This window comes from Oxyura jamaicensis (assembly GCF_011077185.1).
Source record: "Oxyura jamaicensis isolate SHBP4307 breed ruddy duck chromosome 1 unlocalized genomic scaffold, BPBGC_Ojam_1.0 oxy1_random_OJ72710, whole genome shotgun sequence".
NCBI lineage: Eukaryota > Metazoa > Chordata > Aves > Anseriformes > Anatidae > Oxyura > Oxyura jamaicensis.
This window is the reverse complement of record NW_023303055.1, coordinates 1-23,528: the sequence shown is the minus strand read 5'-3', so window position 1 is coordinate 23,528 and position 23,528 is coordinate 1. Positions and strand designations below refer to the sequence as shown.

Here is a 23,528-nt window from a genome sequence, read left to right as displayed (position 1 = left end):
TTTTTGGAAGTTGTCATGCTTTGTGTAGATCCAGGGGACAGCAGGGCCTGACTGGTGCCCAGGGTATTGAAGGTGGTAATCCTGTGGGCCACAGGTGCACAAATGCTCCTGGAAGGTCTGCAGGGTTCAGTGAGACCATAGAAGGGCCGCAGTCAGGCCCCAGAAGTCCTGACTCTCAGCTCAGAATTTACCAGTAGATCTTACCTCCTTTGGCAGCAGTATCCTCAGGCGGGGCCATGTTCCTGTGGTACAGCATGTGCCCCTGACCTCTGGCACCTGCCCTGAGACTCTGCTGCCCCTTCAACATTGTTCCCTCCCTTACAGGTACTGCTGTTGCTAGCATCCAAGCTGTGCACACAGGAGGCTCTTCTGGGCGCATCACATACAGCATCATCAGTGGCAACGAAAAGAATGCTTTCCTTATCCAGCCCAATTCAGGTACAGCAGCAGGACCACTTGGGGAAGCAGCAAGGGAAAGTCACTTGTGCTCTGCCAGTGCCTGCTCAGCTATCACAAATCTCAGAGCCCTCCAAAGGCACAGGAATATAGTCTACACCTCTACTAGAAATTTAATGATATTAGGATTTGGACATACACACTATCCCACGCATTGTCCTCTGGACTACGGACTGTGTTAGGAAGAGCTAACACAGCTCTTAGCACAATTTTGGTCCCTGCTAACTGGATCTTTCCCCCAGAAATTCACAGGCCCAGTTCAAAAGTTAGCAGAGGCCAGGACCATTGCTAAGAGGCAATCTGGGTGCAGCCCTGGCCTTAGATGGCAAGGTCAGCTAAATGAGACATCCTGTGTTGGGGCCTTAGAGGTGTACATGCAGCTGCCATGACTACAGTGCTGCTGGGGATTGATGGTTGTCTCTGTGCAGTCCCAAAGGTGACAACAAATGGGGAACCACTCAGTCTCCAATGGGCATTTCTAAGGTGCGTTTCTGAGAGCCCTCCCTCTGCACCACTATTCCCTGAGCAGTGAGTGGGTGCTGAGTATAGTAGTGGTGCTAGTGGATGGCTGGTAGGTAGCCCAGGCAGAGCAGTGAGGCAGATTGTAGGATGCTGCCCAGTGATGCTGGGCAAACATTGTTTGCACCATGAGCTTCAAAGGGCAGCATTTGAAATGCTGTGTGTCCCTTGACATCAGGGAAGTTCTGGTTGAGGGTAGGGTGAGGGGTGCCTTGCTGTGACATTGGTGCTTGCTCTGTAGTTTAGATGAGGCTGGGATATGAAAAAATCCCCAGAGCCCAGAGGTCAACCTGGAGCTTCCTGAGAAAATGCCATTCTCTTGTGGCCTGATGGATGGTTGGGGTTGGAAAAGGATTCTGGGCTGTCAAAGGTCTTTCTGGCCACAGTGCTTGTGCCCTCTGCAGCCTTTGGCCACTGTGCAGGCCCTTGTGAGCCATCCATGGTATGGCATGGCATGCAAACCATTAGCACCGTGATTAATGACTGGCCACTGCAAGCCACAGTGACTATGGCAGCCCACTGTCATTACTGTAACTTCAGTTGCCATTGAGTATCCTCAGCACTCTGGTGTCACTGCAAGCCACTCACCACCCTGTGCTTCTGCTGTGAGCAAACCACAGCATGGACACAGGGATCACTGGGGAGAGGCCAGACCAGAACAAAGCGTGTCATGAAGGGTGTCCCAGCCCAGAGGAACCTGAGCTGCAGCAACAGGCTTCCTGTTACAGCCTTGCAGTATGGCAGCTGCCCCAGGAGGCCTGACTTGCAGGGCTGCTTGCACCCTGGCTGCCCGGAGGGCCGGATGCCACCTTGCAGTGAAGCAATGTGCACAGTCTGACTGCTACTCCTCCATAACTTGGTGCATGCCAGCATCTGAACTCACCCCAGTTCTAAACTGAGCTCAGGAGCTGATACTCAGCAGTTCCTGAAACCCCGAGTCAAAGCGCAGATGCAAGAAATTCCCAGTCAAGCTCACAGAGGTCTTTGTGGAGAGTGGCTGTGCTCAGGGCTGGGCCTCTGTGTGCTTTCAGTCCCAGGGATTTCCACCTGTGCAGGAGCAGTTTTAACACAGTGCCATAAGAGTCTGCCTGTCTGAAGCTGCCGTTCAGAAGTGAGCATTTGGTATCAGTGGCATTGCTATGTCTTTGAAACGCAGGAGGGGCTAACAAGGGTGGCACCTTGGCTAATTTCTTCTAGTCCCTGGGCCAGCAGTCAGTCTACCAGGTGTCTTAGCCAATGCCTACAGGGCTGTCATGATAGTCAGGAGAGGAAAGCAACATCCAATGCCCAGGCTGCCCACAGAGCCATGCTTTGTCTCCTCCATATGGTTCACAGGCAGGCTGTCCAAGAACAGTAGCTGCCTGGATCTGCCCCTGAGCAGATCCGGTACAGTACCACCACCACTGCAGCAGCTCAGGTCTGAAACCCCATGCAGACAATGCAACCGGGACAGACCTCACAGAGCCCCTCTCCTTCCCTTTGCTTTTCCACCCAGCTCTGCAGCTAGACTGCAGAGGGTTCTTGCTCCCCAGTGCAGGTGGCTGAGACCTAGGCTGAGACATTTCCCTCCAGCAAAGTGCCCAGAACACAGGACTTTTCCCTGAAACATGGCCCTTCTAGAGTACCATGCATCCATCTGTGAGACACTTCCCTGCTTTCTCCCCATGCAAGGGGCTGTATGCTGTGACTGGATGTGGGGTGCTGCAGCACCACAGTGAGGGGGCTGGCACAGCACAGCACAGCTCCCAGCCCTGCACCAGTTGCCAGGCCCCTGACCTTCAGCTCTGCTTCAACAAGCCAGTGCATAGGCACCAGTCCTTCACTGTCCTCAGCCATCCCAGGCTTATCTGCTCTCCAGGGGAAAACCAGAGTTTTGTCCACAGGTGCTGTGTGAGAGCTTAGTGCTGGAGAAGGACTCTTGCTCACTGGATTACAAATCAAAGTGCCTGGACAAGACCAGAGCAGGGGAAGGCCAGAAGCATCCTGAGCCCCACACAACATTGCCTTGGGCTCTACTATTCCTGTCCAGGGCAAGAACAACCCCTCAGATGGAGAACTGCTGGCTACTTTCCTTGCATTTGCCTGGGCCAAGTCAGCCCTGAAGGCAGGGCCTGCCCTGGCAGCCAAACAGTAGCAGAGGGCCAAGGGGTACCAGCTGGCTCCCAGCCCTTGGGTTGCTGGTGGTGAGCATACAGCTGCTCTCCAAGCCAGGCTGTCATTCTGGTCACTATAACCAATGTCTTCTGTTCCTGGATGTATGGCCTGTGTGCATTGGAACTCATGCAAAGCTGTTAGCAGAGCCCTTAGAAGCCAAGCTTGTCCAAGGCAACATAGCTGGTCTGCATGGCTGATATTGCATCTCTGTTGCCCAACTAGTTCACCCAGTGGTTGCCTGTAGAGAATGAAATGCGCTGCAAAGAGTGTGGCTCTCTCAATGTGTAAAAACATGTCTGGATGTCCAGGCCCAAAGAGTCATTATGAATGGAATTAGATCCAGTTGGAGTCTAGTCACAAGTGGTGTTCCCTAGGGCTCAGTACTTGGGCCAGTTTTGTTTAATATCAATGGTACTGATGGGGGGATTGAGTGCACCCTCAGTAAGTTTACAGATGACAGCAAATAGGGTGGTGTTGATCTGCCTGAGGGTAGAAAGGCTGTGCAGAGGGATTGGACAAGCTGGACTGTGTCCAGTTGTATGGCATTCAACAAGGTTAAATGCCATGTGCTACACTTGGGTCACAACAAAAACCACCATGCGGTGGTATAGGCTTGGGGAAAATTGACTGAAAAGCTGCCCAGCAGAAAAGGACCTGGAGGTGCTGCTCAACGGCTGGCTGAATATGAGCCCACAGTGTGCCCAAGTAGACAAGAATGCCAAGGACATCCTGGCCTGCATTATAGTGTGGCCAGCAGGACTATTGAAATGATTGTCCATCTGCACTCGGCACAGGTGAGGCTGCACTTCAAATATCATATTCAGGTTGGGGCCCCTCACTGCACTAAGGACACTGAGTTGCTCAAGCACGTGCAGAGAAGAGCAACAAAACTGGTGAAGAGACTAGAAAAGGAGGGTGTTGTTTTCTGCTTAATCCACACCATATCTGTTCAGTCCCTTTCCGCTCCCACACATTGCACCCTCCTGCCCTGCCACATGCCCTCCAGAAGCTATGCACCAGCCTCAGCCCTCTTGCAAGTCCCTCTGCATTCACCCCAAGTCCTCTGGGTCCCTCCAGTCAGCCTAACTACAACTATGTAAGATGATGACAAATGCTACACCCTCCTTTTCCAGCAGGGAGGGTGTTGTTTTTTTTTTTTCTCGGGTGACAAGAGATAGGATGCGAGGCAATGGCCTCAGGTTGTGCGAGGGGACATTTAGATAGGATATCGGGAAGAATTTCTTCACAGGAAGCATGGAACAGTTGCCAGGGCACACTGCGGTTCATATTGAGCCTGCTGTTGATCAGCACCCCCAGAACCCTTTCTGCTGAGCTGCTCTGTGGTCACTCATCTCCCATTCTATTCCTGTGTCCAGCATTACTCTATCCCAGGTGCATAACCCAACATTTTCCTTTGTTGAACTTTATGCCATTGCTGATCACCCAATGCTCTAATCTATCTTAGATCTATTTTAGTAGGCAGACCTTTGAGGGTGCCTACTACCTTCTTAGGTGGGACAGCAATACTCTGTCTTTGCCAGATCCCATGTGTACAGTGGCTCAGAATGGAGGTCTGTCCTCAGGCTCCTAGCAGGCAAACTGCTAGCAGGTCCTTCAGTGCCTTTTTATGGATTCAGCCTAGACAAATAGCTGCAGTTAGCTCCACAATATGGGGCCTGACATGGGGCAGTTATTTTCTAAACTGGCAGTACCAGATGGTGTCTCCAGTAGGTGGACTATTGCATGCTTTAATGTAAGTGGAAGCTCTGTCCTGAGCAGTGTTCAGGATTTATCACCAGGGCAGCTCACCAGGGCTGATGAGAAGGCTTTCAGTTTGGAGAGGGCTCAGAGGAGCTCAGTATGCTATTTCTCTCTATTTGAGAATGGATGGATGGGCAGAGGGATGGATTGAGTGTAAGGGAACAAAAGAGAAGATGGGGACTGGGTATGCTGGTGCATCACTCACCCCCTCTCCCCCTGACCCTGCTGTTTCCCCAGGTGCTATCTCAGTTCAGGACTCCAGCAGCCTGGATTTTGAGGCCAGCCCCCGGCTGCGCCTTGTGGTCCAGGCAGAGACAGCAGCTTCCTTCAGCTTTATGGCCATAAACCTTAACCTGCAAGATGTGAATGACAATTTGCCGCGCTTCCAGCTGCAGAACTATGTGGCATTCATCTGGGAATCACAGGGCTATGACTCCCAAGTCATCCAGGTAGCACTGGGGGCACAAACAGGGACATCTGGGCCCCTGGATGCCCCTGCCAGGGTGAGGAAGTGGGGGGCTGTGCCGTGGGCTTGGGGCTGGCAACTGTAAATCCGTAGGTCTGGCCTTGGAGGGCTGTGGTTTGTAGGGCTCCACAATTGCACTGCTGAATCTCTCTTGTGGCTTTGCAGGTCCTGGCAGATGATCTGGATCAGGGAGTGAATGGGCAGGTGACTTACGCCATTAACCAGTCCCTGCCAATGACAGGCTTGTACCACATCGATCCTCAGACCGGCACTATCACTACTGCTGCCATCCTGGACAGGGAGATCTGGTCACAGACCCGGTGAGTAGGGCCGGACCAACTTGTACTGTAGGTATGAGAGGGGCATAGGAGAAGCATCCCCAAGGTTACAGAGGATAGTCTGTTACTTGGTGCCACCCAAAGCCATTGCCAAACAACAGCAGGAACTCAGACTTAGTAGTAGCATGGGCAGCAAATGGCACTGAGAATGCCATTATCATGTCAAATGGCACTGAATGGCACATAGTCATGAGATGAGCCATGTTCAGCCTGGATTTCACAAATCTGAAAAGACTGTGTAAGGAGCAGTGGACTCTTTCAATAGCTACATCCATTCTCTTTCCTGCCTGCTTAATCCAGACCATATCTGTTCAGTCCCTTTCCACTCCCACACATTGCACCCTCCTGCCCTGCCACATGCCCTCCAGAAGCTATGCACCAGCCTCAGCCCTCTTGCAAGTCCCTCTGCATTCACCCCAAGTCCTCTGGGTCCCTCCAGTCAGCCTAACTACAACTATGTAAGATGATGACAAACGCTACAAACCATGAATTTAAGTCCTCCCCTACCTTTTTACACATGCATGGTTCAGATACAAGGAACCACTTCATGCACTTCACCAAGGCTATGTTCCTGCTGTCATATGCATGTTTCAAATCTCTCTTCACTCTTCCAAGGCATGTGGAGGCCTAGGGGATTCGTTCCATTCACATACACATCACTGCTCCACACAAGCAGAGGCTCCTTGTATTCCCCAGCTCCCAAATATGCTCCAAATGCTGTCACCTGTCTCCTTGCATGCCTCAGCACACTCTGCCCACATCTTTTCTCACCAACATTCCAGACTCCTGCCCCTTGCACAGACTGAAAATGCTATGGATGCATCCACTGTAACCCCCTTGCAAAAGCCCCCAACCATGCATGTGCACATGCCAGGGCCGTGCATGCTCCAGACTCTTGTGCCCACATTCCCTGCCTGCTCATATGTTCCAAGTGCTGGACACAAACCCACTGTCGTCCAAACACACACCCCAAATGTACATCCATCTGCTGCCCCATGTTCCTTATGGGCCCACATCCACTGACCCACATGTACTCCAGATGCTCTGCACATATCCATTGCCCCATATACTCCAGATGCTGTGCATAGTTCTACTACCATGTGTACACACTCCAACCCTGCGCACGTGTGCAGTGCCCCCTTGCCCCATGTTCCAGATGCTATGCATGCATGTACTGGCCCTCACATATATGGCCACATCTGTGAACCTTGTGCCATGTCCTTGTGCTTTCCCACAGTTTGGTGGTAACAGCAATGGACAGAGGGACACCTCCTCTTGTGGGCTCTGCCACGCTGACCGTTGTGGTGATGGACATCAATGACAATAGCCCCACCATCCCGTTTCCTTGGGAGGTGCGGGTCCCAGAAAGTAAGTGCAGCTCAGTCTCATAGGTTAGCATGTCACCAGTGGCAGGAGCTGAGGCATGATGGACACCTGTGGGTGGGAGAGAAGCCCCCAGAGAGGCTTGCTCATTCCCTTGATGAGGGATGGCTTGTGCTGACCTGCTGGCTGAGCTTCCCCAAGCCCTTCAGCACTGCCCTGTTTGTGATGGCCTGGGGCTGGGGATTGTATGGCTGGCCGTGATGCAGCAGCTGTGTCCTGAGGGAACCAGCTGAACTCCCAACTTCTCCTCGGTCTCTGCCCACTTCATGGAGGCTCTGGCTACACACGAGTGCCCTGCTGGCTCTCTGCCCTTGATATGCCTGCTCAGTCCTCCTGCCTGGCTCCCAAGACCTGCTCCTTGACCGCTAGAACCTCTCCCTTATTCCTGGTGTTCAGGCTGGTTCCCCCAAGTGAGCTGGGTCCTCTCTGAGGAGATGGCGCTGCTTGCTCATGCCTTACCTCTCCCCAGACACACTGCTAGGCACGCAGATAGCACAGCTGACAGGGAACGATGTGGACTCAGGCCCCACACTCTCCTACACCCTCGTGCTGGATGGTGATGCTGTGGGCACATTCGGTGTGCTGCGGTATGAGGGACGCATTGCCCTTACGGGGCCACTGGACTACGAGCAACGCAGCCACTACACCCTTACCCTGCGTGCCTCTGACACCCGCCATGAGACTGAGGCCAACCTCACCGTTGTTGTGGAGGATGTGAATGACAACGCACCGTCTTTCAGCCAGGGCTTCTACCAGGTACTGTGCACACACACTCCTGAACATGCACGTGTTGGCTCCCCTGCATAAGCCCCTGTGCTGCTCCTGCACACTGCCTGGCTCACCTGGCCTTATGAGGCACAGAGATCCCCTCAAGGATGGATCTGAGCCCATCCTGGCCCCTCTCCTTCTGAGCCTCTATCCATATCCTGACATCCCTCCTGTCACTGCAGTATGAGCAAGAGGCTGAAACCAAGCATGCAGCACTGGGATCAGCAGCTGCGGGCCTGCCCAGCTGCATGCAGATGGTACATGCCAGAATAAATAGGAGCAGCAGGAAGGCCAAGATTGGTGGGAGATGGGTCACAACCTGAAACGTGTTTCTGGTGAGACCTGGCCTGAGGCCCCATAGGGAGGTCAACGGACAAAAGCTGACTAGTGCCATGTGATGTATCTCTGGAGCAGAGGTGCAAGAAGTTGGGAAGACACAGAATTGCTGGAAGGTTGGGAGAGCACAGACCAGTGGAAGACTGCCTGTTTGTATATGTTGTTTGGCACAAGAGGATGGGAGGTGTTTTGAATTGTGTAAAATACCTTTTGTAGGATGAAAAAAAAAAAAAACAGCTAATAAGTTCTTCAACATAGCAGGGGAGGGTAGAGAAAAGGATCAATAACTGGATGTTGAAGTTTCTCAGAAGTCACACTTACAAGACAAGGTAGGCGTTATGCATGTGGGACAGGTGACCTCAAGTGTGCCAACCGTGGCCCTGGTACAGAGGTGGTAAGGCCCTGGTCAGCAAGGAACTGAGCTATTTTGGCCATGGCTGCCCTAGCCAGCCCAGACCTTCTCAGAGCTCTGCTGGCCAGATCTAGTCAAGCAGGAACAGATGTCCACGGAGGGACACGATTTGGACTGGGGCTTTCTTCTCTTCCAGGTGATGTTGCCAGAGCACACACCTGCAGGCAGCATCCTTCTCACCGTGAGTGCCACTGACCCAGACTCTGGCAGCAACGGGGATGTCACCTTCCACCTGGCTGTGCCCAGCCCTGACATCGCCATCGACCCCAGCAATGGTGCGTGGGGCTAGCTGCTTCATAGAGCTCATGCTGCGGATTGATCCAACAGTGCATGCAGAGGGAGGGGCCCCCATGCTGGCCCCTCATTACGGCTGGGGTGGTCAGGGAGGCAGACAGTGGTGGCAGCCATCAAGGCCCACTACCACAGCATCCCAGAACACCATGCCCAGCTCCCTGCTGACTCCCCATGCTGACTCTGACTTTGTGCCCTCACAGGGACGCTGTTCACCATCCGGCGGGTGGAATTTGATGCCAGTCAGCCTACCCGGGACCTCGTGGTGGAGGCCCGCGACCGTGGTTCTCCCAGCCTCTCATCTTGGGCCACTGTGCAGCTGCAGGTGCTCGACGTGAATGACCACAGCCCCAGTTTCCAGGTGCCATGCTACAATGCCAGTGTCCCTGAGGACCTGCGCCCGGGAACCACTGTGCTGACACTGGAGGCAGGTGATGCCGATCTCTCCCGGGAGAACGCTGGCTTTGACTACACCATCGTCAGTGGCAATGGTGGCAATGCCTTCCAGGTGGAGAGCCGTGTGGCCTGGGCAAAAGGACACCTCCGCACACAGGGTGCCTTGGTGCTTGTGGAGCCCTTGGACTTTGAGGCCATCCCCGTCTACAACCTCACTGTGGCAGCCTCGGACCGGGGCCTGCCACAGCGCAGTGCCACAGTGCCTGTGCTCATCACTGTGCAGGATGTCAATGACAACCCACCTGTGTTTGCCCGAGCTGAGTACCGCACAGCAGTGAGTGAGAGTGTGCCCCCTGGCACAGAGCTGCTGCGGGTGGTGGCCCATGATGCTGACTCGGGGCCCCATGGCCACGTTCACTACACCATCAGTTCAGGTGACCAGCATGGGCTCTTCCAGCTTCATGAGAGTACAGGGGCCCTGTGCCTGGCACAGCCTCTCGACCGTGAGGCCCAGTCACTGCACGCCCTCGTGGTGCAGGCTACGGATGAGCTGGGCGGCCACTTTGCACTGGTACCTGTAGCCATTGAGGTGAAGGATGTCAATGACAACAAACCATACTTCCCAGTGGAGATGCTGAGTGCCAGCATGCGGGAGAACCTGCCTCCTGGCACATTGGTCACCACCCTGCGTGCCATCGATGCAGACACTGGCGTCTTTGGGGAGCTTCGGTATGCAGTGCTGGAGCAGCCAGTTGGGGAGCCTGGTGTGGCAGAGGGCCGGGATGCCTTTGCCATCAACAGCAGCTCTGGGGAGCTGCGCTCACGTCTCACCTTTGACTATGAACGAGCTAAAGCCTTCCAACTCCTAGTCAGGGCCACCGATGCTGGCAACGCTTCTGCCACGGTGACTGTGCGGGTACTGGTGACTGGGGAGGACGAATATGATCCCATCTTCCTGAGCCCTTCCTTCAGCTTTGAGGTCCCTGAGGGTGCCCGCAAAGGGCAGAGCATTGGACGAGTGCTGGCAACAGATGAGGATGAGGGGGCTGATGGTGTCGTGCTGTACTCCCTGGCAAAGCCATCACCATACTTTGCCATCAACCAAACCACGGGCACCATCTACTTGCGTGTGGACAGCCAGCCCCAGGCTGGGGCTGGGCGCGCCAAGAGGGAGCCGCGTGAGATGAGTGTGGAGGTGCAGGCACGTAGCCCCCTGCCTGCCTCCCGCTCAGCCTCCGCACAGGTCACCATTGATATCACACACACCTCCTTCGGCCTGGCTCCAGACCTCAACCTGCTGCTGGTGGCTGTGGCTGCCTCACTGGGAGTCGTGGTGGTGCTGGCTGCTGTGGCCATCGTGCTGGCACTGGTCCGCTCCCGTCACCGCCGGGGCCATGAGAAGCCAGAGGGGGACAGGCCACTGGCTCGAGTGCAGAGTGGCTCCCTGCAGAAGCTGGGCCGCGAGGAACCGGCACTTCCTGGGGGTGAGCACATTTACCATCAGGCCCTGCCAGGGTACGGGGGTGAGCCAGCAGGGCCCTACACACGAGGTGGCTCACTGGACCCCTCGCACTCCAGTGGCAGAGGTTCTGCTGAGGCTGCTGAAGATGATGAGATTCGGATGATCAATGAGTACCCGCGTGTGGCCAGCATCACGGCCTCTATGCAGGAGCACATCTCTGCCCGTGGCCCTGACTCTGGCATCCAGCAAGATGCCGACCAGCTCTCCGACATCTCCTGTGAGCCGGCCGCCCTGGAGAGCACCCAGTGGTTCAAAAGCAAGAAGGGCTCCGGGCTACTGCTGCCGGGACCACCCCCACAGCTGTACCGCGAGGATGGGGGAGGCAGCGCCTTCCTCGGCGTGCGCTGCGGCCTCAGTGTGTCCTCCCAGCCCCAGGACTATGCCTTCCCAGAGGATGGCAAGCCCTCTGTGGAGGGCTCGCTCACTGCCATCGTGGCCAGCGATGAGGAGCTCCGCGGCAGCTACAACTGGGATTACCTGCTGAACTGGTGCCCCCAGTTCCAGCCGTTGGCCAGCGTCTTCACAGAGATCGCCCGCCTCAAGGATGAGAGCTCCCTGCGCAAGCCCTTTCCAACCAAGCCCAAGGCAGAGCCCAAGCCCCGCATTGATCCCCCACCCCTCATCACCTCAGTAGCCCACCCAGGTGCCAAGTCTGTGCCCCCCAAGCCACCAGCAGGCAGGACCTTCCCACACCCATCCTCCCTGCGCCGCTCGCCCATCAGCCATGAGGGCTCCATCTCGTCCTCTGCCATGTCGCCCAGCTTCTCCCCCTCGCTGTCCCCGCTGGCTGCCCGCTCCCCCGTGGTCTCGCCCTTTGGCATCTCACAGGGGCCCTCGGCCTCTGCCATCAGTGCCGAGCACTCACTGGAGCCCCCTGAGGAGGCCGAGCTCAGGATTTAGACCTGGGCCCGTGGACTCCGCCGCCCCACCCTGCAGCCATGGGGCCAGGAGCAGGGCCAAGCCCAGGGCCGCTCTGCATGGGTGCTGATCCTGCTCTCCCAGCACCTTGTCTGGCCTGGAGCCCCCATGAGCTGCAGGTTCCCATGTCCTTTGGGACTGCTGGCTCCTGTGACTCCCTGTGGTCTGGCAGATTCAGTGCTAGTTTTGATGCCCTATGGACTGCTGATCCTAGTACCAGCACCCCAGGGCATGGTTTCTTGTACTGCTCATGGTGTCTCAGATCGGCGCCTGGCACATTCGTGCTTCGTGGTACTCTGTGCTCTGAGAGGGGCTGGGAGCAGATGGGTGCTCCCTGCCCTGCTGGGCCAGGGCACCGCAGACTGCAGACCCTGCTCTTCCCTGGCTGCTTGCCCAAGCCATGCAGCACCCTGGGTGCAGTAGGAGGCTGGCCCATCCCTGCTGGCCCCATCTCTGTGGGAGCTTATGGGGCCGGGGAGGAACGCTCCCTGGACAGGGATGCACTGCTCAGACAGCACAGCTGCCTGCTGGTCTGCCTGTGGGAATGGGGATGGCTGAACTTGCTTGCTGATAATATGGGGAAACACATCCCAGGCCAAGCTATAGGGGGAGGAGAAGGCATCACCCGCTGTCTGCTTGCCTATCCATGGCTGATGGGGGGAAAGGGGATTTTTTTCAGGTCCCTCAAACCCTTCCACCTGTCCCCACTGCGTTTGCCTCTTGTATGGGCTCTCCCTCCCAGAGTTGCTGGAGGGCACTGCTCCTCAGGGGCTGGCTGGGATGCTGGGTGCCCTACCCAGCACAGAGGTGAGCTGTGAGCTGTGAGCTGGCTGGAGTATCAGGCACAGACACTGGGCAGGCTGTGGCAGGGCTGGCAAGAGCATCAGCTGGCCCCAGGATGCCAAGCCCCCCAGGAAAGGCACTGATGTGGCTGCTCAGGGACACAAGCCAGTGACGACCTCTCGCTCTGTCTGCCCTGGGCCTGGTGGCCAGCCTGCAGCCGCAAGGAAGCAGTGGTGGGGGGTACCCTGAAAAACTACATGGCCTGAGGCTGGCTTGGTGGCAAACAGCACGTTGTCTTGCAGCCACAGTATGGGATACGGGGTGGCAGGCCTCCCCCAGGGCCCTGCAGTGCAACCTGCTCACCAGGACAGGCTGGGCCACCAGAAACACTTCCAGAACGTGGGTGGTTGCCAGAACCCCCAGCCCTTTGTGCAGGGGCTGCTCTGCACCACTCCTTCATATTGTGTTGTGATCATGGGGGAGAGCCACATTTCCTTGGGGCTGGTCCCCATCCTCACACCAGCACTGCTTGCAGCTGGCATCAGCACTGGGGCCAGGGCCAGCCCCTGCCCCAGTGCTCACCCACAGCCCACAGGGCATTGCATGGCCCTGCACCTTGGGAGTGCAGTCCTTGTGCTGGCCACTATGGCCCTGGGTGCTCAGGATCACTGTGACCCACACACAGGTGGTACAGGATGCAGGGTGAGGCTTGGGAGCAGGACATTTGGGGCACTGTGGCAGCCCCAGCTACAGTCAGCCTGGGAGGACACCCAGACATCTGAGAGGGGGCCTGGGGCTGTTTATTTGGGAATTTCCTTCCTAACACACTTCTCCTACACCCGCTCTATAGCCTCAGCCCAAAGCCTGTCAGCACCATAGCTGCATCCCCATCTGTCATCCCAGCCCCAAATGTTTTATCACAGCAGCCACAACCATTTTTGCCCACTGCCCATTTCCCACTCAGAACCTCCTGTGACTGCAGCCACATCTCTGCCAGTGTCTCAGCTCCAGTCTCCCCCACACACCATGGGTCCCAGCCCAGCCCGTGCAATGGGTGCCCCACACCTGGCACTGTGTTGCCCCTGCCCCCATGGTCCTCGTGATGCCCATGCAAGTGTGTGCCCAGTGCTGGCAGCCCCAGAAGCTGCCCTGGACAACAACAGGGCTGGGATCTGCAGCAGCAGTGGTGGCCAGCGCCATGCTTGGGGCCCATGAGGGAGCCAGGGTGGCTCTGGGAGGGGAGGACAGTTCTTGCCTCGTGGCACAGGGACAGCCTAGGGAGGCACCCCCAAGGAGCCACATGTGCTGTGAGTCTTGCATGGGGCTAGGATGGCCAAGTAGCCCTGCTCCCCTCTGCACGTCCAGTATGTGGGGTATAGACGGGTCACCCCCTGCACGCCATGTAGGAGGGTCAGACACACAGCCCTTCTTTTGTCTGGGGGGGGATACAGCCACGTGCTGCTGAGCCCAGCCAGGAGCCAAGCCTCCAGTTATTTATTTTTACACATTGTACTACGATTCCTGTTTTCTACTTTGTTTGTACCTTTTGTATCGTGTCTCGCTGAGCTGCATGTATTGGGCGCTGCTCGTCAGCCTGCACACTGGGCTGCTCCAGCACAGCCTGGACCCAAGTGCCAACTTCTCAAAGAAATGCCTTAATAAACCACACTTGTTTGTACAGAGCTAGACTTTGTCACTGCTGCTCTGGGCTTGTGCTGTGATGGCACTATGGTCTTGGGGTTGCTGGCAGGGCCAGTGGGTGGAAAGACCTGTGGCACTCAGGGGTTCAGCACGTGGCTCAGCTGCTGGCAACATGCTGGGGGCTGGGGGCATCCAGGGGGACCTGCACCCTGCACTTGGCTCTGGGCAGCAGCTTGGGTGGCAGAGCTGGGGCTACCTGAGGCACAGGGGCTGCACAGAGACCGCTTTGTGCCCTTGGGGCAGACAGCAAAAGGAGCCCTGCTGCCCAGCCACAGCTGCCTACCTCCTGGCTTCTGCAATTTGTCAGGCCAGCACAGGAGGTGCAGCAATTTTAGGCTTTAGTGCAGCAGAGGACACTGAGAGCCTGATCACAAACTGTGGGCCTCGCCCAGGTGCCTAGCTCCTCCAGTGGTGTGTGCTGCAGCCACACGTGTCACTGCATTGCCGCGCACACAACCCCAGTTTGACTGCTGCCCAGGCCAAACCACCAGCACCCATGTGCATCACTGCATCTTGCAAGTTCCTCCCCTTAGCAGCTGCCAAACCCAGCAGGTGAGGATGCACCACACCATGCATCCAGGGGCACACAGAACCATACAGATGCTCAACACTCACACTGACAGCACTGCAGCCTCATCCTGCTCCCCTTTCTGGCTGACAAAGTGTCATCGGGAATGCATATGTATAAGGTGAGTCCCTCTGGCAGCCAGGCTCAGGCATCCAGTCTGCCCAGCGGCTGCCCCTAGTTACTGGTACCCCAACATACAAGCCCCTGAGGCACAGCTCCACTCCAGCTCTTGGTATTGCCCCCGGCTCAGGAGCTCTCATTTGGATCTGCTCATCTGCAGTTCCCTGACACAGACACACACAGACACCCTGAGGGGCTCAGCTGAGCCCAGACTCTGGTCTCTCTGGCAGTAGGCTGGGAAACCCCTGGTCCTTCTAACAGGCTCCCTGCTCAGGGTAGTCACTCCTGCTCCTGTTTTGACGGGCGTCACCCTCAGCCCTGGGGTGACCACTGCTACAACAGCCTTGGGTGGAGCTGGGCACAGGGATCCCCTCCTCTGACAGGGTAATCGGGGTTCCCCTGCCTGCCACAGCTTCTCGGTGATGCTTTATCACATAACCTAGCACCTCCATCTCCCCGACTGCTATAAGCGCCGTGCTGGGCATGCTGGACATGCTCACTGCTCTGTGGCTGAGACCGAGGGGGTCCCTGTGAGCAGGGAGGGCCCTGATGTTACTGCTATCTAGCATTGCCCAACTGCAGGTAACCCTGACAGTCTGGAGACGAGGGCACCCTTGATTCCATCCACAGGAACAGCACCCACGGCACACCAGGGTGAGTGTGCCCAGGACACCCTAGCAGCTTTGCTGGCTTCTCCAGCTCTCCCATCTCCTGCTTGCTGAAGACCAGCTAGTCAGACAAACAGCTTGTTAGAGTAATTAGCTCTGTCAGAGCACCCTAATCTTTGCAGGCCAGACAGATCCAGGAAATAATCTCCTGCAAATCTCATCCCACTTACAGCCCTAACCAAAGCTGTAAGCAGCTGGACAGCTGGGTGGGCTGCAGCACTCTGGCAGCGCCTCCCAGTGCCCCAGGCCCTTAGCCAATGTGCGTCAAGGCTGCGCAGCAGCGAGTCCCTTCCCTGCAGCTGCAGCTGCTGGTCAGGTCCATGCAGATTGAGACAGCCAGAAGCCAGCACCAGGGTGCTGGGCCACCCCTGGATGAGGGGCAGGGTGGGACAGGATCGGGACCAGCACATGCTGGGGCTGTGTGCCTGGGTGTGGAATGAGGATGTGGCTGTGGCTGGGGCTGCATAGCTGGGAGCTGCTGGACATGGCCTGGGCACGGGGACCGCGCTCTGCCTGCAGCCACCCACCCTGCTGCTGCCCACACCTCCCTGCACGCCTTGAACACTTGCAGGGTGCTGGTAAGGGATGCTAAGCAGAGCCACCTCCTGCTGGGAGACCTTTACATGCGAGGACAGGCAACTCCCAGCCCTGGCAGACAGCTGCCCGTGTGGTTCAGGAGCCTTCCTGTGGCACAGCAGAAAGTTCATCCCATCAACAGGGCTGCAGGACAGGGCTCAGCTGAGACATTCCCCCTGAGCCCTCCCTGCTGCACTGGGCCCTGCATCTTCTGTCGGCTGCACCCACCATGCCCAGCCCCTTCCCATGTTCCCTGGCCACTGTCTCCCACAGCTCCCCTGTTTGTCCCCCCAGCCCCAGAGGGTGCAACTGCACAGCTTCGGGCGGGCAACCAGCTCCAGCTGCTGCAAACCACACAGCGCCGCATGCATGGAAACTCTGAGTGGCCCACATGTGCTTCCAATTGCAGGGACCAGAAGTGCCCTAGGGCTCTGCACACACACTCACGCTATGGGCAACACCCAAGCAGGAGTGCTGGAGTCCCACAGGAAATGGGGACGGAGCAGGGGATTCCTGGAGGACATGAGACTGGCCTCATGGTGGCAGGGGAAGCACCCTGAAGGCCAGACAGGGGGCTTGGGTGGGCCTGAGGAACACGGGCTGAGGTCCCAGATTCAAAGAGATGCTGAGTGCTGTTCTGTGAACAGAAAAGATGTTGCTCAAGCCCCACTGGATCTCCTGGCTGCCTTACTTCACCCAAAGGAAGTGGAGCCAAAGTCAGCAGCAGGCACTGCCTGCCTGAGCATGTGGCATCTCCACCTCCCTGCTGCACAGATGGTGCAGGTGAAAAAGCACTGCCTGCACAGCACTTCTGAAGGCAGGAAGAACAGAACTGCTACAGCCCCGGCCTTCCTTCACCTACCCTGCCCCAGCTTAGGCATCAGTACACTTCTTCAGCAGTACCTCATGACTGCAGCAGGAGAACACCTCTGGCCTCTACCCAGTAGCTGCTGCTCTGGACAGTCACAGTGCAGCTCTGGTGTGGGAGAGATGTCAGCCTGGGCCAGGCAGGTGGTTTTCCCATTGTCCCTCTCTTTCTGGCTTGGACTCTGCTCTGCAGAAGCAGGAAAACAACTGGGAACTGCTGGAGCCATTGCATGCAGCATGTCTGTACATGTGGCCAGGGCTTGGACAAGGACTTCAAAAGCTGGCCTTGTCAGATGGGGTCACAGCACCCCCTTCCTCACCAGCCATTTCTGAGACAGCCCCTCCTGCACTGCTTTAGGGTAACAAATTCCACGGCACCATTTCCAGAGCTCTCTTTAGCACTGGCAATAATTGCTTGAACTTTCCACAACCCCAAGACCACAAGTATCATGATACCACTTTTGTGATACTAATTAGGAGGGCTCCTAGTGTGGGAACAAGCATCCAAGGGAACAAGCACAGGAAGCCGAGCTGCTGCTTAGCAGCGTTGGGAGCCAAGTGGCTGCCGGTGACGGTGCCAGCTGGACCGGACAGCAGCCTGCACCGCTCACTCCACGACCCACGAGCGCCGCGCAGCCCCCGCCCGCAGCCCTGCAGGGACACGTGTGTCGTGTGGGCCGTCGTCCCGCCCCCGGGGGCGCGCCCCCCCCCCCCCCCCGGGGCGGGGCCCCCCCCCCCCCCCCCCCGCGGGGGGACGGGGGGGGGGGGGGGGGGGGGCCCCCCCCCCCCCCCCCCCCCCCCCCCGAGCCCCCTCCCGCCCTCCCCGTGCCCCTGGCTGGGACACCAGCACCCGCGGCTGTGCCGGACCCCTGCACGCAGCCAGGAGGCAGCGGAGCAAACGTCGCAGAGGCCGGGCGGTCGCAGCCCTGGACGCGGAGGGGACACTGCCGCGTGCTGTCGCTGCCCCCGCAGAGGTTCCCGTCGGCTGGCCCGGACGGCCCCGGCCCCGGCTGCACCTTCCCGGCCGGCTCCTGCCCCACGCCACGGGGCACGGAGGCGCAGCCCCGAGGCCGCTCCCCGCTTCCAGCCCCGTCCCTGCAGCGGGGCTCCGGCACCCCCGGGAAAGCCCCGACCCCCCTCACCCTGCCCGCTCCCCGAGGCAGCTTCCCCCCGCCAGCGGCCCGGGCCTGGGTGCTGGGCAGGGCCCGTCCCGTTCCGGACGAGCCCCCAGCCTGGTCCCGTCCGGGACCACGCGGAGCTCCGCGGCCCTGCCCGCCCCCGTCCCGCACGGAGCCCGCAGTCCCGCCGGGACCCGCCCACCCCACACGGGGCCGGCCCGAGGCAGCGCCGCCGCTGCCCGCCCCAGGAACTGCCGTGCCCCGAGCCGCCTCTGTAGCGAACCCGTCAGGCCCTGGGGTTGGCCCGTGACGAGGGCAGGGCTCCGCCCGCACCGGGACGGGCACCGGGACGGGCACCGGGACCGCGCCCAGAGCCCGCCCCCGCGGCCCCACCCCCCCGGCGGCGTCGGCGGTCTCCTCATGTGACCGTCTGTCACGCGCCCCGCACCGCACACGTGACCGGGCGCGGCGGCGGGATGGCGCGGCGGTAACAGGGGCGCGGGGCCGGGGGTGGGGGGGCGGCCCCGGGGTTCCCCGTCGCAGCGGGGCCCGGGGCCGCCCGGTGCTGACGGCCCGCCGCAGGTGCGGGGCGCTCCTCGCCGTGCTGTCGCTGTGCGCGGCCGCCTGGAGCTGTTGCGACGCGGGAGTGGCCCTGGAGAGGGACCAGCCGTTCCGGTAGGTGGGGGCTGGCCGGGGCGCGGGGCCCGGGGCCCGGCGCCCGCCGCTCACGGCCTGCCCGCAGCCCGCCCCCCGGCTGGGCCCCCGCCGGCCGCGTGAGCCCCGTCCACGACGTGCAGCTGACCCTGGCGCTCCGGCAGCAGGGCATGGCGCGCCTCGCCCGCCTCGTCCATGCCATCTCGGACCCGCGCTCGCCGCGATACGGTAACGGCTGCTTGCCCGAGGCCCGCCGGCTGCCCGGCCCCGCGGGCAGGCTGCCCTAAGCCTGCTCTGTGCCTGCAGGCAGGTTCCTGTCCCTGGAGCAGCTGCGGGACCTTGTGCAGCCATCGCCCACCACGCTGATGACGGTGCTGAAGTGGCTGCAGGGGCACGGCGTGGAGAGCTGCAGCAGTGTTGCCACCCTCGATTTCTTGGAGTGCCACATGCCAGCGAGGTGAGCCCCGGGCAGTGCTGGGCCCTGCTGCGGTGGCTGTGCCTTGCCTGAGAAGACAGGAGAAGCCAGACCCTGCCCTGCCTGCTGGGATGTCCCCTGACCCCCGTGGTGCAGGCGAGCGGCAAGAGGCTGAGCACCACTTCTGCGTGGGCTGCGGGGGTTTTGTGGCCAAGAGCTGGCTGCCACCGTGCAGTCATAGTGCTGGGGGAGTTGCAGCCCGATGGCTTGGAACACTGGGGGCCAGGTGCACATACATGATAGGTGCTCAGGCCAGCCCACACCTCCTCTTGCCCTCTTCTGGGGTCACAGTACACACACAGTGGGTCAGGTGCAGAGTGCTCTTTGCTTCATAAGGTTGGCTGTGCTGGTGGGAAAGGGTGCTCATCCCTGTCTCCTCCCAGCAGCAAGGGGGGTGCAAAGGGGGAGCAGGGCATGCGCACGGGTGGCCAGGCTGGCAGCGGTTGTGGCATGAGCCCCTGTGTGGGGACTGTCCCTGTGTTGCAGCACGGCTGAGCGCCTCTTGCCTGGGGCTGAATTCCACCAGTACGTGAAGGACCAGCGCAGCGTTGTGCGCTCCCCGCTCCCTTACACCATCCCTGAGGATCTGGCTGAGCATGTTGACTTCGGTACAGTATGCATGGGGGTTCAGGCTGCCCAGAGCTCGTGCTGCCTCAGGAACAGGTGTGAGGTTGAACATTGCCCAGCCAGGAGGGGCCACCTCAGCACCTCAGAGGATGGTGTGGCTGGCCCTCCGCCCATGGTCTCAGCTGCCCTGGACCCTCCTGAGGAGATCTGTGCCCAGGGTTTGGGCAGGCAGAGTCCGAAGTCTGTTTTTTTAATAGTGCTCTTGGCCCTGGGTGCTCAGTGCTGTACAGTGTGTGGGTGTCTGTGCAGCCGCCTCTGAGGTGGGAACACTCCTCACATGAGGAAACCGCAGTCATTGCACAAGGAGAGCGGGGGTGTCAAGCGGTGACAGTGGCTCAGCAGTGGGGTAATGGCGCTGAACGGCCTGGGAGCACCTGTGAGGACTGGGGAGGCACCCAAAGGTGTGGTCTCTTGTCAGGTGCCCCCCTGCGGGCAGGGAGGTGGAGCAGGGGACCATCACTAAGTCCTGCCAGAGCGCCAGGCCCTGGCACCTGCTGCTTCTCCTTTCTCAAACATCAGTGGGTGGCCTGCATCGGTTCCCGGTGGAGAGGAATGTGGTCAGCAGAGCCTGGGCCAAGGAGCAACCAGAACCAGGACAGCCCCATGGACAGAGAGCGGCTTTCCACCTGGGGGTGACACCATCCGTCATTCGGAAGAGATACAACATGACGGGAGGAGACGTTGGGCTACTGCCAAACAACAGCCAGGCCTGCGCGCAGGTAACTGCTCCCAGAGCTGATGGGGGCCGAGGCCTGCAGGCCTGGGAGTGGGGCACCTTGGGGCTCCTCCAGCACTTGGCTGGTCTGGTCTTCCAGGACGCTGCAGGGAGGCCTCCGCAGCTGTGGGAGCACCGCGGGGCTGGCGTTTCATATGCACATTGAGCCAACTTTCCAAGTCGGGGAAAAAAATCTTAGTGTCCCTCCTTGTCCCCCCAGTTCTTGGAACAGTACTTCCACCAGGCTGACCTGGCTGAGTTTATGCAGCTTTTTGGCAGCAGCTTTGCCCACCACTCCAAGGTCGACCAAGTTGTTGGGCACCAGGGCTGGGGCAAGGCTGGGCTGGAGGCCAGCCTGGACGTGGAATACATCATGAGCACAGGTGCCAATATTTCCACGTGGGTCTTCAGCAATGCAGGTACTGATCCCCTGCCAGATTGGTGTGCTCTGCCCTGTGACCACTTCCATGCATCCCACTTGCTGTGGCACTGACACATCAGGCTGCTGTTCAGGGAAGTGCTTGCTCTCTGCCAGGCATGTAACGGGGCTGTACCCAGTCCATCTGGTACCCGTCACGGGCACACTGGGTGCAGTACAGTGCTTTCACAGCTGCTGTGGGCACGTAGCATGTGGGCTTCCAGAGCTGGAGCAGGTTTCTAATGGCTGTCGGGGGATTCATCTTCTATTAATTTCTATAGCTGCTTTTGGACACGTGAACTTAAAGTATCCACAGCATCCTGCAACAAGGACTTCCATGCCCTGGCTGCACAGTGTAAAGCAGTCATCTCACTATGCTGCCTTCCCACAGAGAGAGAGATGCTCTCTTGCCTGTGAATCTGCCAGTAGAGTGGATAGAGGAGAGTGAGGCAGTTTGAGGAACGTAGGTTGCAAACCAGCCTGCACAAAAATAGCTGCTATACTGCGGGATAAAGTGTGATCTATCCAGATGAGAAGCTGCCTGGCTGGAGACAGCGCACACTTAGGACTGCTGGCTCTGTCATCCTGCTGGTGAAGTCTTCCGATGCAAGCAGCTTGGCTTTGGCTTCTGCCTTTGTGGTACCTGTGGTGTGGGAAGGGGGCAGAGAGACCCCTCTGGGCAGCTGTGGGGCAGCAGGAGTTGCTGAGGCCTCACGCTCCTTGCTGCATGGAGAGGAGCAGGAAGGGACCTGGGTGGGGGAAGGTGAACTGATGTCGTGCTTCTCTGGGGTCTGTGGTTATGGGTGGAGGGCCCAGAGCTTGGCTGAGCCTTGGTGCCAAGGTTGCTGTGGAAGGTGTTCAGAGATGGAGCAAGTGAACACAGGCATCATGCCGTGGGTGCCACACTTTGACCAGAGCCATGGGCAGAGCTAGCCATCCCTGCTGTAAGCCGTGCTGCCATCACCCCTGCTGCCAGCAGGAGCTCACGGGAGTGTTCAGATGCTCTGTGCTGCAAGTCTGTGCTCTGCATGCAGCGACGGGAGCTGGCCAGACCTCCAGCTCCTGCTGGTGCTGCTGAGGCATGGTGGCTCCCGCCACTACACTGGACCAGCCCCTTTGTCTCTGCAGGGCGGCATGAAAGCCAGGAGCCCTTCCTGGCCTGGCTGCTGCTGCTCAGCAACATGTCATCGCTGCCGTGGGTGCACTCCGTCAGCTATGGGGATGACGAGGACAGCCTGTCATTGGCCTACCTGCAGCGTGTGAATGTGGAGTTCATGAAGGCAGCTGCCCGTGGCCTGACTGTGCTGTTTGCTTCGGGTGCGTGATGCTGTTGGGGTGACGTGGCTGTGCGTGGGGTGGGTGCACGGGCTGCTGCCAGGACCCTGCTGGGAGGCAGGAGCCTTCTCCAGCTTGCAGGCCACCGCTTCACCTGTTTCTGCTGGCAGGTGATGATGGCGCTGGTTGCAGGAGAGTGCCAGGGGGGAACCACACTTTCCGGCCCAGCTTCCCAGCCTCGAGGTAACTAGGGGGTAGTCCGTGAGGCTCTGCACTGACCTGGCACTGACCTAGTGCCAGGAGCTGCTGTCAGCTCTTCTACCTTGGCCTGCAGCTGGGCTGCTGCAAATGCTGTTTGAGACCACTGTGGGGGCTTGGGACAGCCATGTGATGGGCCAGGGGTGGAAGGTGGCAGGCCTTGAGGTGGGGGCTGAGCAGCTCCTGGAGGGGCTGCTGGGTGGGGTGCTGTGTGCTTGCCCCTAAAGCCTGCCTGTCCCCCAGCCCCTATGTAACCACCGTGGGTGGAACATCCTTCAAGAACCCCTTCCTGGTGACCGCGGAGGTGACAGACTACATCAGCGGCGGGGGCTTCAGCAATGTCTTCCCCATGCCCGATTACCAGGTGTGGGGTCAGAGTTGCGTGGGGGTTTGTGGGGGAACCACGGTCGGCTGGCGGGGGGTCGGGTCGGCAGGAGCCCTTCCTTCTGCTGTTCCCTCAGGCCGCGGCGGTGAAGAGCTTCCTGCGCTCGGCTGCCAAGCTCCCCCCCAGCTCCTACTACAACAGCAGCGGCCGCGCCTACCCCGACTTGGCCGCGCTCTCGGACAACTACTGGGTGGTGACAAACCGCATCCCGCTGCCCTGGGTGTCGGGCACCTCGGTACGGGGCGGGCGGGGCCCCGCGCGCGGTGCCGGTGGCCCGGGGCTGAGGCGGGCGCTGCCTCCCGCAGGCGTCCACGCCCGTAGTGGCGGGCATGCTGGCGCTCGTCAACGACCGGCGGCTGCAGCGCGGCAAGGCGCCCCTCGGCTTCCTCAACCCCGCGCTCTACCAGCTGCAAGAGCGGGGACACGGGGCTGCTCTCTACGATGTGAGCGGGGCGGGGGCACTGGGGGGGGGAAGGAGAGGGCGGAGGGTGGGATGGGGGGGGACAGGGGGGGTTGGGGTGTGCAAGGGGGCGCTGAGTGGGGGGGCTTGAGGCCTGGGGCAGGGCTGCGCTGGGGCTGTGCCCAAGGGGAGTGGGGCGG

At 59.3% G+C, this 23,528-nt stretch overlaps 2 protein-coding genes across 2 annotated transcripts in view; both read left to right on the top strand.

Moving 5' to 3' along the window:
- The window catches only part of DCHS1 (dachsous cadherin-related 1), a 45,725-nt gene extending 32,135 nt beyond the window's left edge, over positions 1 to 13,590 (top strand). Inside the window, exons 15-21 of the mRNA XM_035311066.1 lie at positions 325 to 438; positions 5,128 to 5,339; positions 5,522 to 5,676; positions 6,932 to 7,062; positions 7,547 to 7,833; positions 8,730 to 8,868; positions 9,088 to 13,590. Coding sequence (XP_035166957.1) covers positions 325 to 438; positions 5,128 to 5,339; positions 5,522 to 5,676; positions 6,932 to 7,062; positions 7,547 to 7,833; positions 8,730 to 8,868; positions 9,088 to 11,702 — 3,653 coding nt within the window. The 3' untranslated portion in view covers positions 11,703 to 13,590. The remainder of the gene's footprint in view (positions 1 to 324; positions 439 to 5,127; positions 5,340 to 5,521; positions 5,677 to 6,931; positions 7,063 to 7,546; positions 7,834 to 8,729; positions 8,869 to 9,087) is intronic.
- Positions 13,591 to 18,548: 4,958 nt separating this feature from the next.
- On the top strand, positions 18,549 to 23,416 carry TPP1 (tripeptidyl peptidase 1; the record flags this gene model as incomplete). Its single annotated transcript, XM_035311068.1, has 12 exons — positions 18,549 to 18,608; positions 18,704 to 18,796; positions 18,864 to 19,003; positions 19,082 to 19,232; positions 19,737 to 19,858; positions 20,397 to 20,596; positions 20,813 to 21,011; positions 22,139 to 22,327; positions 22,456 to 22,528; positions 22,787 to 22,907; positions 23,005 to 23,163; positions 23,234 to 23,416. Coding segments are annotated over exons 1-12 (1,641 nt in total), but the record flags the coding sequence as incomplete, so codon positions are not given.
- Between the last annotated feature and the right edge of the window lie 112 nt (positions 23,417 to 23,528).